Source organism: Danio rerio, chromosome 8 (assembly GCF_049306965.1).
Source record: "Danio rerio strain Tuebingen ecotype United States chromosome 8, GRCz12tu, whole genome shotgun sequence".
NCBI lineage: Eukaryota > Metazoa > Chordata > Actinopteri > Cypriniformes > Danionidae > Danio > Danio rerio.
In genome coordinates this window covers 59,752,728-59,767,500 of record NC_133183.1, presented here as the reverse complement: position 1 = coordinate 59,767,500, position 14,773 = coordinate 59,752,728, and the positions used below count along the sequence as shown (strand labels likewise).

The 14,773-nt window shown below is 32.8% G+C and overlaps 1 protein-coding gene across 4 annotated transcripts in view; it reads right to left on the bottom strand.

Annotated features, from left to right (window-relative positions):
- Positions 1-10,249, bottom strand: part of gfpt1 (glutamine--fructose-6-phosphate transaminase 1) — a 117,386-nt gene extending 107,137 nt beyond the window's left edge. For 3 of the 4 annotated variants that reach the window (XR_012383791.1, XM_073909726.1, XM_073909727.1), the window contains exons 1-2: positions 10,201-10,249; positions 24-131 (exon numbers count right to left, since the gene is read on the bottom strand). Coding sequence is in view for 3 of the 4 variants with exons in the window: in XM_073909726.1 (XP_073765827.1) it covers positions 24-131; positions 10,201-10,207 (115 nt within the window). In the remaining variant the exon portion in view is untranslated. 4 annotated transcript variants of the gene reach the window in all.
- Between the last annotated feature and the right edge of the window lie 4,524 nt (positions 10,250-14,773).

Sequence of the window (14,773 nt, the reverse complement as noted above, 5' to 3'; positions counted from 1 at the left end):
GAGGTGTCTTGTCTGTTCCTGACCTGCGGAGTCATAGCCACGGTACTCCAGGCGCCGCAGACCTTTGATGAGGACCTCAAGGATCTCACGGCGAGTGTGAGGCACATGATAATTCAGATACGCAAATATGCCTTGAGAGAGAAAAACAAAGAGGGTTTATTTATAAATGGACAGTACAGGGAAAATGTTTATTAGCAAATTAAATCAAAGACTATCAAAGTCAAAGTCAGCTTTATTTTCAACTCAACCACATGTACAAGACATCAAGAGAATCGAAACTCTCAGTCCCTACACTCTCAGAAATAAAGGTACGCGAGCTGTCGCTTGATGGTACCTTTTCAAAAGGTACACATTTGTACTTGAGGGGTCCATATTGGTTCCTCAGAAGTATATTTTAGTACCTGAACATTTTAAGAGGAACAATTTTGTACTTTTTAGGTATCAATATTTACCCTTAAGGTATTAATATGGACATTTTAGGTACACATTTGTAGCTTTTGAAAAGGTAGCACTCCAGTGACAGCTCGCGTACCTTTATTTTATGAGAGTTTAGGTGTCTAACAGATAATATTAATACAAAAAGTAGGATTTTAAAAATAAACTACAGTACATACAATCACACAAATAATATAAAATAATAAAAATTCTAAACAATCCAATTTACACTTAAGTGCACATGGCAAGGAGTGCAAATCAGAGTTGTGCAGATGCAAAACAGTATAAACCAGTCTACTATCAAACTTTCACAGTCATTTCACTTTGAATGACTACGGCTCTATTGGTGAGTTTGGTGTAGTTGAAGATGGAGAACTAAAGCTTCTGTGCACATGCATTCAGGCACTGAAGTTAGTAAAAATAAAAGCCCTCTTCTGACAGGTATTGGCCAAACAGAAACACTTGATAGATAATTCAGCCATTTAAAAAACCGACAAATATTGGCCAATATTCTGGCCTTGATCGACCAATAATTATATACAAAAGCAAATGAAACAGAATTAAATAAACAATTATGACAGCAATAAATTAAAAGTCACAAATGCATTTGAGCACTTGAAACGCAAATAAAGCTGTGAAACTGCTAAGCAGGCAGAGTTATGAGAATTAACTGCTATAAATCAACCTTTATCATTGCGAAATACTTAAACAGTATTAAAAAGGACGCTATTTAAATTAAGAAATAGCAGATACATTCAGCAAACATTACTTTAAAAGTTTTTACAAACAAAACATGTTGTTTCACCCAAATGTTCATACAAAAATAAATTATGAAAACAAATATGAACAACAAAAGCACAGATATAATAGTGATTTAATAAATAAAATGAATTACACAATAAAAGTGATTTGATTTGACATACAAGCTTATAATTAATCATACAAAGTGTGTGTGTTTGTACATTAGAAGGTGTCCGGTTAAAATACAGATTTTCCTTATCAAATAATAGACATATTGTGTTTTTACTATGACTTACAAATAGAATGTCAGCCAGAATAACAATTATCATGTTAAATCGTAACACTTTGCAGCTTTCCTTCAGATAATGTTATTTTTTTGTCGGCACGAAGATTTTAATTAATAAAAATATATATTTTTAATTATGTGAGACAATTTATTTTTTTGTTTTTTGAACTAAAAAGTATGATGTGAGTCATGAGACTAGATTTTGTCTGTTAGGAATTAATTAGATTGTTGCAGAATGCAACAATGCATGTAATCAGAGAAGAGATGGGATGATGTTGCAAAGGGAAGGGTGAGGTAATTACACCAGGGTAAATCATTTATAATGATTTCAATCATTTAATAAAATCATTTAAAATATAACTGTCCATTTTGAATAATTGGCAACTTTAACAAGCTAGATACTGAAGAAAAGATCTAATGCTAAAGTTTCATCATGTTTCTAAAAGACAAAAAAAAATAATATTTAACTAAGAAAACGTTCATAACACTTTCAGAAAATTTTGTTAAGTTAAAAACTCAATAACTCACACTTGACTTGTTAAAAACCAGTTTCAGTTGTTTTGTTCTGTTGAACACAAAAGAAGATATTTTGAAGAATGTTGGAAACCATTCTTCAAATATTCTTCAGTAGATTTTCTTTAAGTATAACATGACAAAAAAAAAATCCTCAAACTGGTTTAAAACAAGTTAATGGGTAAGTAAATGATGACAGAATTTTAGGAAAACCTAAAATTTTCATAACATTTTCTGAAAACCGTAGTTACAATTCAAGTTTAGGCTTTTGTTAAAGAGGAAAACTATATTATTTAGTCTCCGACTGACTTGATCCAAACCAGTTTTAGTTGATTTGTTCTGTTGAACGCAAAAAAAGATATTTTGAAGAATGTTGGAAACCATTTGTTTTAACTACAGCATAGTTGTACCAGTTTCCAATATTCTTTAGTAGATCTTCTTTAAGTTTAACATAACAAAAAAAATTCTCAAACTGGTTTAAAACATTTTAAGAGGTAAGTAAATGATGACAGAATTTTAGGAAAACCTAAAATTTTCATAACATTTTCTGAAAACCCTAGTTACAATTTATGCTTAGGGTTTTGTTAAAGAGGAAAACTATATTATTTAGTCTCCGACTGACTTGTTCCAAACCAGTTTTAGTTGTTTTGTTCTGTTGAACGCAAAAGAAGATTTTTTGAAGAATGTTGGAAACCATTTGTTTTACCTATAGTTGTCAGTAGGTACCAGTTTCAAATATTCTTCAGTATATCTTCCTTAAGTTTAACATAACAAAAAAAATCTCAAACTGGTTTAAAACAAGTTAAGGGGCAAGTAAATGATGACAGAATTTTAGGAAAACCTAAAATTTTCATAACATTTTCTGAAAACCGTAGTTATAATTCATGCTTAGGCGTTTGTTAAAGTGAAAAACTATTATTTAGTCTCTGATTGACTTGTTCCAAACCAGTTTTAGTTGATTTGTTATGTTGAACACAAAAGAAGATAATTTGAAGAATGTTTTAAACTGTTTGTTTTACCTACTTATGGTTGTCAGTAGGTATTGGTTTCCAATATTTTCAGTTAATCTCCTTTTGAGTTTAACATAACAAAAACAATCCTCAACAAGTCAAAGGGCGAGGAAAATGATGACAGGATTTTAAGAAAACCTAAAACTTTCATAACATTTTCAGAAAACTGTAGTTACAACTCATATTTAAGCTTTTGTTTGAGTGAAAAGCTGAATATTTTATAATCATTTACTTACACTTGACTTGTTTCAAACGAGTTTTAGTTATTTACTTCTGTTGAACAGAAGATATTTTGAAGAATATTTTAAACTGTTTGTTTTGATTGTCAATATCTTTTCAACAGATTTCTTCATTTGTATTTAACATAACAAAATAAAAATCCTCAAACCGGTCTGAAACAAGTTAAATGAGTAAATAATGAAACAATTTTAATTTTAGTTTGAATTGCCTCTTTAATAGTTGAGCACGAAGGCTTTACTATTCTGTATAAAACTACAGCATCAATAAAAAACAGAAAGAACCGGTAAAGAAAGTGAAGCACTCTTTTTGATTAGGCAAGACAAAAAGAAAGTAAGCGAAAGGAAAACATGATGATCTCAATTCTGTTATTGTAGCCTGGTAAAACAGAGCCAACCGGTTTGACAGCTTTAAATAACCACTGAGTGAACGAGAAAGACGTCAATCCATGCACAATGCACATACAGTAAACAAATGCCTTTAATAAAATTAAGAAGCCTAACGGAAGGAAAAGCTAATCTGTGGAGAGGCATAGAGGCAGAGCAAAATCATTAAAATTAACAATGTATAAAAAAAAGAACTGGCTTTGATGGTCATATCTTTTAGCAGATAAATCTACACCACTATAGAGTGTTAAGTTACCAGATACATGACTATGGAGAAACAGAAACGTCACAAAAGCACCATTCAGTGGTCTGGCCTTGGGCAACGCATATACTCATGTGTAAGGGTGTTTAAGGTTGTCAAACAAGCTTGCCTTTATGCAGGCAGAAGACTCGCCGAAATGAATGTTTCATTCACAGAAGCCTCACCTCTTCTTAATTTTTTTTAATAAACCAAAAAATTAAATAATAATCATTTTTTTTAAATTAAGTAATTAAAAACAATAATAATAATAATTAAATACAATAAATAAGTTAAACAATAATATTAATAATAATAATAAATAAATAAAATAAAAAATATAGTACAAAAACAAAAAATAATAATATTTAATTATAAACAATTAAAAAATAAAATAATAAAACAAAAATGAAATAATAAAACAAAAAATAGTAATAATTAATTATAAAAATTTAAAATAATCAATTGATAAAATAATCAATTAATAAAAATAAAATAATAATAAAAATAAAGTAAAATTAAATAATAACAAAAGTAAATTAATAATAATAAATAAATCAATAAACCAAAAATAGTACAAAAAAGAAAAAATAAAGTAATAATTATTAAAAAAATAAAAAATCAATTATTAAAAAAATATATATAAACATATAATAATAATAATAATAATAAATAATAATAATAATAGTAATAATAATAATAATAAAAATAACAATTATAAAATAAATGAAGTACAAATACAAAAATACTTAATTCAGTAGAAATATGTTTTTTGAGGGGGAGAATTAAAATGTAAAAAAATCATGTGCATTTTTTTACAATAACAAATGTTAAATGAAACGAAAAAGGAAATTTTTGAAGATGCTTGTAGACTACCACTGACAAGTTTGTGATCATAAGACATTGTTTTTGAAAGAAGTATTTCTTTACACTTTTGATAAAAACAGGGCTATTATGGAATTTTCGTGCAACCTAAAATAATGAATAACATGTTTTTCCCCATTTTCCTTTTTATTTTATATTATTTTAAATTGCAGTTTATTTCTGTGACGCAAATATAACATGTCTGCAGGCAATGCTGCTGTCCTCAGTGTCACATGACCCTTCAAAATCCATTCAAATTCACTTATTTGGTGCACATTTGGTAGATTTTGAAACTCAAAAAAGCTTTCAAGCTGCTAAGTAAGCAGAGTAAGAAAAAGTTTAGTTAGTCTCTTCTAAAATACTAGCCAATTAAGTGCTATAAATCTTCCTGTAACATCATTGTAAGACATGTTTGTACTGCATTATATAAGATTTGTTATCTAAATTTAAAAAAGCAGATTCATTTAGAATCATTTTCATTTCTACATTTTCAGCAGGTAATGCTGCTGTCCTCATTGTCACATGACCCTTTGAAGCCATTCAAGCACACTTATTTGGTGCAGAAAAAAATATTTCTCATTATCAAAGTCTTTCTGATAGAAATAATGTTCAATATAGCATTTTCTGCGATTTTTTTTCTCACAGTCGCGCCATAGGAAAAACTATTTTAAATTCCACACAAAACCTTTCAGCAAACACTTAAAATTGTGTGTTATTTAGGTTTTTCTCTCTCTTTGACCAAGAGACTTGCATTCTAAAAAGATTTTATATCGCTGAACCTTTAGTGTTCATGTGTAAATAACCATCTATAGAGGTAAACGATATATACATGAACTTTAGAGCATGTCTTTCAATGTGATACACTGTATGTTGTACTCTATATATCTTCCGATAAAACAGCAAGCAAATATTTAGGTAAAGTTGGTTTTATATTCACACATTTGGGGCCCTATCATACACCCAGCGCAGTGTGGCGCAAGGCGCGGCGCAATAATCTTTTGGTAGTTTCAGCTTGGAGCAAGAGTCGTTTTGCTACGCTGTTTAAATAGCAAATGCATTAGCGCTCATTTGTGTGCCCATAGGCGTTCTGGTCCAAAAAGGAAGGCATTCTGAGGCGGACCGCTGGCGCGTTGCTATTTTGAGAAACTATAATAGATTTTTCATTAGACCAAAACTAACCCGGTCTAAACTCCGGCACAGAGTTGCGCCTCGCTTACGCACTGCTTAATACACACAAGAGAGCAATAGGCAAATATCTTTACATATGAAAAAATGTAAATATTAAGGATATATATATAGGATATAATAAGAATAGATATAGGATATAAATATAAAGGATTAAAATATTACAAAACATATTATTTTCTAGCCTACATAAATATGAAAAATCACTGCTTTTATGTCTTCTTCATCTCGGGAGGCTTTTTCAGTTCATTCATAACAATTTGCTTTTGTATAATGTTACTATTATTAGCAGTATTATTTTTTTATATCCATATGTATATTTGTTTTATTAAAAACAAGCTTAGATTTGCCCACCTGTCAGGTTTTAGACCATATGGGGCACAGCATGTGTTTAAGGATATAACTCAGGCTTTTAAGCACATTTTGTTATTATTGTTCATTTATTAGTTTGCTGGAAATTAGAACTGAAATTAGAAATAGTTTTGAAATGAATATTTGCGCTTAACAAACTAAATTTATTATTTATAGACTAATTGATGTCTGTGCGTAAAGGTTTCCCTATTCAAGAGCGAATGTAAAAGTAGATCCATTATCTCTCATTCTCACGCAGTAGATGCTCTGTTTAACTGTTACAAAAAACTCTTAACTGTTTGCTAGTGAAATGCTCATTTTTTTCCCACTTAGACTTACTTTGCGTCCTGTAAATAGCGAATGCGCTCTTGGCGCTACGCAGCTGGCTCTTAAAGGAAATTGGAGATGAGATTCTAATTGGTTTATTCTCAAAACACACCTATAACTCATTAAAAAAATAAACTCAACACTTTTAGACCATGCGCCACAGCGCAAAGCAGTTTTTCCCGTCCTTAAATTAGCAAAAACGCGCTCTGACACGCCCTGAAAGCGTTTGCGCCCTGCGTTTTGCGCTCTGCGCATGGACCATCAAAATAGAGCCCTTGAACTTTCTCCTTAATAATATAATTTCAGAACAGTAATGCTACATAGAAAATACATATTAGCAGCCAATGACTATCAAAGTACAACATTGTTCAGGGTCAATTATCAGTGTTTATGTTGTTTTGAATTTATACTTGTATTCAATTTCAGTCTGAATATTCAAAGTAGCTAGTAAACGATATAAGGAGCGAGTGACAAGTTGTCACTGCTCAAAAAACAAACAAATGTGCGAATATAAAACTAACTTTACCTCAAGCAAGCAAATGCTGCTTTTATGTTTTTTTTATTATTATTATATACCCTGTTTGAGTCTTTGAATGACTTGTGAGGGCCAAAAAGAACAATCCCTGCCTTTCGTCAAGGTTGTGACAGCAAATGTCTTGTCTATCTTAAGTGAAGAGGTCACACAGATTTAGCTTATCAGACATAACGAGAAAAAAAAAAAAAAACGGTGGGAAAAAAAGAGAAAAGAACTCCTAGCTGGTCAATCTCGATCTTTCTTTTATCAGTATACCACTACTAATAACAATAGGTACTCAATCGCTTCCTTGAAGATTTAAAAGTAGATGTAACTGCTCACCTTTTACAATAAGGATCTGTTAATGTATTTACTAACATGTTATAAAGTAATAAGAACAATATTTGTAGAGCATTTCATTTATTAAAGCATTATTAAAATGCAGAGTTAATGTACTGTGAGTTAACAATGAATGACTGAGTCTTTTTCATTAAATAACATTTACAATAATGCATAGATTGAGGTAAAGTTGGTTCTATATTTGCACATTTGGACTTTTTCCATTAATAATATTAGGTCACAAATGTATTCGTTGCTCAATCTAAATAAGAAAATCATATTAGCAGGCAATGGCTATCAAAGTACAGCATTGTTCAGTCAATTAAACAATGCTAAGGTTGTTTTGAAGTCATACTTGCATTCAGTTTCAGACCGAATATTCAAAGTAACATGGTAAACAATATAGAGACTTCCAAATGAACAGATGTGCGAATATAACATCAACTTTACCTCAACAACATTATAGGAACCAGTTCAAAAGTTGCCACTATTAAAAAATTAACAATTTTGTGAATATTAAACCAATTTTACCTCAATAATAACAAAGGGACTCTGTCACAAGTTGTCACTAATAAAAAAAATAAACAAATTTGTGTAAATATAATACCAACTTTACCTTAATAACAATAAAGGGGCAATGTCACAAGTTGTCACTGTAAAAAATGAACAAATTTGTGCGAATATAATACCAACTTTACCTCATTAATAATATAGGAACCTTGTCAAATGTTGCCACGGTTTTATATGGTTTTTTTTTGGTTTTATAATCGCACATTCTGACTTTACCCTTAATAATATAATTTGATAAAAGTATTATTTGCAAACTCTAAATAGTGAATAAATCATATTAGCAGCAAATGACTATCAAAGTAAAACATGGTTCACAGTCAAATAAAGTGTTAACGTTGTTTACAAGTCATACTTGCATGCTAATTCCGATCGAATATTCAAAGTAACATGGTAAACAATATAGAGACTTCTAAATGAAGCGATGTGCGAATATAAAACTAACTTTACCTCTATACAGTATGTGCAAATATAAAACCAACTTCAGCTCAATAACAATATAGGGACATTGTTACTAGTTTTTTCACTGTTCACAAATGAACAAATATGCAAATATAAAAACAACTTTACCTCTATATCAATATAGGAACCATGTCAAAAGTTGCCACTGTTAAAAATGAACAAATTTGTGCGAATATAATACCAACTTTACCTCATTAACAATATAGGGACAATGTCAAAAGTTGCCGCGGTTAAAAAAAATTAACAAATGTTCAAATACAATACCAACTTTACCTCATTAATGATATGAAGTAGGAACCATGTGAAAAGTTGTCCCTTTTAGGAATTTAACAAATGTGCAAATATAAAGCCAACTTTACCTCATTAACAATATAGGAACAATGTGAAAAGTTGCCACTGTTAAAAATAAACAAATGTGCAAAATAGAGGTAAAGTTGGTTTTATATTCGCACATTCTGACTTTCCCCTTAATAATATAATTTGATAAAAGTATTATTTGCAAACTCTAAATAGCGAATAAATCATATTAGCAGCAAATGACTATCAAAGTACAACATGGTTCACAGTCAAATAAACAGTGTTAATGTTGTTTACAAGTCATACTTGCATACCAATTCCGATCGAATATTCAAAGTAACATGGTAAACAATATAGAGACTAAATGAAGCGATGTGCGAATATAGAACTAACTTTACCTCTATACAGTATGTACAAATATAAAGCTAACTTCAGCTCAATAACAATATAGGGACATTGTTACTAGTTTTTTCACTGTTCACAAATGAACAAATATGATAATATAAAAACAACTTTACCTCTATATCAATATAGGAACCATGTCAAAAGTTGCCACTGTTAAAAATGAACAAATTTGTGCAAATATAATACCAACTTTACCTCATTAACAATATAATAAACCATGTTAAAATTTGCCAATGTTATAAAAATTAACAAATGTGTGAATATTGAACCAACTGTACCTGCATAACAGTATAGAAACCATGTCAAAAGTTGTCACTGTTTAAAATCGAACGAATGGGTGAATAAAATCGAATATATGAACCAATATAAAACCAACTTTACCTCAATGATGAATAAATAATGTAATAAACGTACTGTCAGTAAAAACATTGACTAATTGAACATTATGTAAAGTGTTGCCATGCAACTTCACCCTTAATGTTACTCTTTGGTTTCGACAAACAGTGAGGTTCATCACTAAACAAACTAAACTAGAGGTGTGGTCACATTTACAGTAACTTAAATTTAGATTTGTGACTTGTTCTACTGGAAATGGTAGTCTGGGTATCATTTGATGACGCTAAATTAATAAAGAAATAATATCGGTCAGCAAACAGTAAGAGATTATGAATGTGATCCAAGCACTGATGTATTATCCTGATGACTTAAACTGATTAAAAGTAACAATAAATATCACTGTACAACATCTTCAAGCTATAGAACTCTATATTGAGGACATGTCTATCTAGAAAATGCTTAAGCATAATAAAGTCGTATCTATATGTGAATACATGCGCAGAAATTATATCAAGAATAGATTGATGACTGTTGGTTTTCAAAAGCCAGCCACAGTCCGATGCTAAATGCTAGTGGATTTTCCCTCCGATGGCTCTTTTGTTTCACTTTTCCTGCATTATTCTATACCGTGTGTATTTTAAATGAACGTCACGTATATTATCGGTGTTAATGTAAAATTAAAATGTAGTTTTCATTGCTGTACTCACCACACATGTCTCCGGTACTGCTGCCAAGAGCTCTTTAGTTCCTCGTTCTGAATCGCTGTCACTATAAACCCGCCCACTGCGCGTGGTATTGGTCAAGAAGGCGGTCTGCGCCCTGATCTAGTTCTCGCTGATTGGCTGATTCGACTGTCAGTCTTTTGGTTACCTGCCAACGGAGTCAGTTTAGACGTGGCAGCAGGATGCGAGTCCGCGGCGTCGCGTCCAGTGATGTCAACTGTGTTGTCTTTAGAGTTAGTTGACGGCTTTTAACACACTTTCAATGAAACACTTTTTTATCATGTTGACGTTTCATATTTAAAAAAGCTCAATATGTGTGGAAAATGTATGCATAAAGCCTACGATTATTTGTAAGTAAGCATTATATCTCTCGAACATCTCCCCATAAAGAAAAACTACAGAGTTGTAAGGGTTTTTTTACAGGTATGGTTCACCCAAAACAGAAATTCTGTCACTATTTGCTCACACTTTACTTTTTTCAATCATTCATGAGTTTCTTTCTTCTGTTGAGCACAAAATAAGATGTTTAGAAGAATGCAGGAGATCTGTAACGGTTTGTTTTTCCTACTATGAAAGTCAACCCTGCTGACAAATCCAGCTTAAACCAGCCTAGGCTGGTAGGCTGGTTTTAGCTGGTTGACTAGCCTGGTTTTAAAGGGGTTTTGGCCATTTCCAGGCTGGTTTCCAGCCATTTCCAGCCTGGTCATAGCTGGTCAGACTGGAAAATGACCAGCCAAATCCAGCTAAAACCAGCTTGACCAGCCTGGTTTAAGCTGGATATAGCTGGTTTTGGCTGGACTCCCAGCTTGGTTAGGCTGATCAAGCCGGTTTTAGCTGGTCATCTCCCAGCCTGACCAGCTAAGACCAGGCTGGAAATGGCTGGAAACCAGCCTGGAAGTGGTCAAAACCCCTCTAAAGCCAGCCTAGACGACCAGCTAAAACCAGCCAAGGCTGGTTTAGGCTGGATTTTTCAGCAGGGAAGGGTTACAGGTTTTCAGCTTTCTTCTAAATATCTTCTTTTGTGCTCAACAAAATAAAGAAACTCATAAAGCTTTGGAATCACTTGATGGTGAGTGAACAGTAAATAGTGAGTGAATTTTTTATTTTTTGGGTGAACTGTCCCTTTAATAGCCTCTATACATATATCAACTTACTTTCTGGCCACATAGATATCAACATCTGGCAATTATTTTACTGAAAAACGTAACATTTTAAACATATTTTCATATAAAATAAAATACTTTACTTGTTTACACAGGTCACCATGTGGTGGTCTCCTCAGAGTGTATTAAAATAATGAGCAAAACACTGTATTTCTGCATCATCCTGCTAAATCTACATACTTAAACTTTAATTGTTTCAAACATTTATGAGCTTCTTCTGCTAAGCACAAAGAAAGATATATAGAACAATGCCGAAGACCAATTGTTTTACCTACAGTACCATGGATGTCAATGGTTACAGGTTTTCCTACTATGGAAGTCAATGGTTACAGGTTTTCAGCTTTCTTCAAAATTTCTTCTTTAGTGTTCAACAGCAATAAAATCTCATAAAGGTTTGAATTCACTTGATGGTGAGTAAATAGTGAGTGAATTTGATTTTTTTGGGTGAACTATCCTTTTAATAGCTACTATATATATCAACTCACTTTCTGACAACATGCTGTAAATATAAACATCTGGCAATTTTTGTACTGAAAATTTTTACATTTTCAACACATTTAAATAAAAATAATACACTTTACTAGTTTACGCTGGTCACCATGTGGTGGTCTCCTCAGAGTGTATCAAAATATTGTGCAAAACACTGTATTTTTACATCATCCTGCCAAATCTACTACTTGTTTCAAACAATTATGAGTTTCTTGTTGAGCACAAAGGAAGATATTTAGAAGAATGCTGGAGCCCGGTAACCATTTGTTTTTACCTATGGAAGTCAATGGTTACAGGTTTTCAGCTTTCCTGTAAATATCTTCATTAGTGTTCAACAGAAATAATCCATTAAGGTTTGAAATCTCTTGAGGGTGAGTAAATAGTGAGTGAATTTTTATTTTTGGGTGAACTATCCCTTCAATTTTAACATTTTGACTTACTTTCTGGCCACATAAATATCAGAATCTGGCAATTTGTATTTTTTTTCTTTAAAACGTAACATTTCCCTGCTGAAAAAAACAGCTTAAACCAGCCTAGGCTGGTTGGCTGGATTTAGCTGGTTGACCAGGCTGGTTTTAGAGGGGTTTTGGCCATTTCCAGGCTGGTTTCCAGCCATTTCCAGCCTGGTCTTAGCTGGTCAGGCTGGGAGATGACCTGCTAAAACCAGCTTGACCAGCTTAGCCAGGCTGGGAGCCCAGCCAAAACCAGTTATGTCCAGCTTAAACCAGGCTGGTCAAGCTGGTTTTAGCTGGATTTAGCTGGTCATTTTCCAGCCTGACCAGCTAAGACCAGGCTGGAAATGGCCAAAACCCCTCTAAAACCAGCCTGGTCAACCAGCTAAAACCAGCCAACCAGCCTAGGCTGGTTTCAGCTGGATTTTTCAGCAGGGATTTCAATACATTTTCGAATATAAATATAGTACTACTTGTATACACTGGACACCATGTGTTTGTCTCCTCAAAGTGTACTAAACATTGAGCAGAACATTGTATATCATCCTGCTTAATCCTCTTACTTATTAAGTGCATACACAACAAAAGCAAATTTAAAATAAAGTACAACTGACAAGTATAGAAATGTGTTTCGCTCGGTGTTAAAAAAATAATGATCAATGAGCAATTTAACCAGTTTCTAAAACTTATTATTAAAAGGGATTGTTCACCCAAAAATGAAAAACAAAATGGCTTAATATTTTCTCACTCTCGAGTGCTTCCAAACCTTTATGGGTTTCTTATTTTTCAGCTGAACCAAAAAGAAGACAGCTTGAAACTGGTAACCATTCACTTCCACAGGGAAACCCAAAACTATTGAAGACAATGGTTACCGGTTTCCAATGTCTTCTTTTGTGTTTAACAGAAGAAAGAAACTCAAACAGGTTTGTGAGGATTGAAGGCGAGTAAATGATGACACAATATTCAGTTTTGGGTGAATGGTCATCCTTTTAAATGTAAAAAGGTTCAACAAAAGAGGCTAGCTTTAACCTAACATTTACATCTATGCTAAATTCTGACCCAACCATAAATGTCACAGCAAAGATTGAGAAACATCAGACCAGGCAGCGTTTCATGGGTCATGTCGTCCACTTTTTGGTGAGCTCGTGTGAATTGTAGCCTCAATTTATATGAGTGTCACCAGTGAGCTCTTCTCCTTGTTCTTCTTCTGTAGCTCATCTGCTTCAAGGTTAAACATGTTGTGTATTCAGAGACGCTCTTCAGCAGATCTCAGTCAAAGCAAGTTGATATCTGAGTTTGAGTTACTATTGTGTTTCTAACATGTATCTTTATATAGGCTACATATACGCTTATATATTTAGCAACATAATTCATGATATAGCTGTACATATAATATAGTAAAACACTCACTGGCCACTTTATTAGGTGTCCAACTGCTCGTTAACCAAAATTCCTAATCAGCCAATCACATGGTAGCAACTCAATGCATTTAGGCATTTAGGTTCCAGCAGATAGAAAGGCAACAATAACTCAAATAACCACTCATTACAACCGAGGTCTGCAGAACAGCACCTCTGAACCCACAACACATCCAACCTTGAGGCGGATGGGCTACAGCAGCAAAAGACCACACCGGGTGCCAATACTGTCAGCTAAGCACAGGAAACTGAGGCTATTTTCTTGGCACACCTTGGGCCTATTAGTACCAATTGAGCATCGTGTCAATGCCACAGCCTACCTGAGTATTGCTGCTGACCATGTCCATCCCTTTATAACCACAGTGCAACCATCTTCTGATTCTGATGGCTACTTCCAGCAGAATAATGCACCATGTCATAAAGCGTGAATCATCTCAGACTGGTTTCGTGAACATGACAATGAGTACACTGTACTCAAATGGTCTCCACAGTCACCTGATGTCAATCCAATAGAGCACCTTTGGGATGTGGTGGAACAGGAGATGCAGCAACTTTGAGATGCTATCATGTCAATATAAACCCAAATATCTGAAAAACATTTCCAGTATCCTGTTGAATCTGTCACAGAGGATTAAGGCAGTTCTGAAAACAAAAGTGGTCCAACCCGGTCCTAGTAAGGTGTACCTAATAAAGTGGCCGGTGAGTGTACGCCTGCGCATTTGTTAATTTGTACATTTTTATTCTCTATTTACTTAATTTTTAATTTCTTTGTTATCCCCGTTTAACGATGCTAAACAAATTATAAAGCAAACTGTTGCTGAAGTCTACTTAATAAATAGTAGCTTTTTTTAATAGTAGAGAAAAAAATAAATGAATAAAAATTCAATAAAATCTCTGGGCTATGTAACGTTGCGAGAAACTCATTTTGAAATACTAATTATTACTAATTTCTAAAGAGTTCTCAAAGATGAACAACACCTATTTGACCAAATTATGGGCATGAATTATGGACATGTTTTATTATTATGATCTCTCT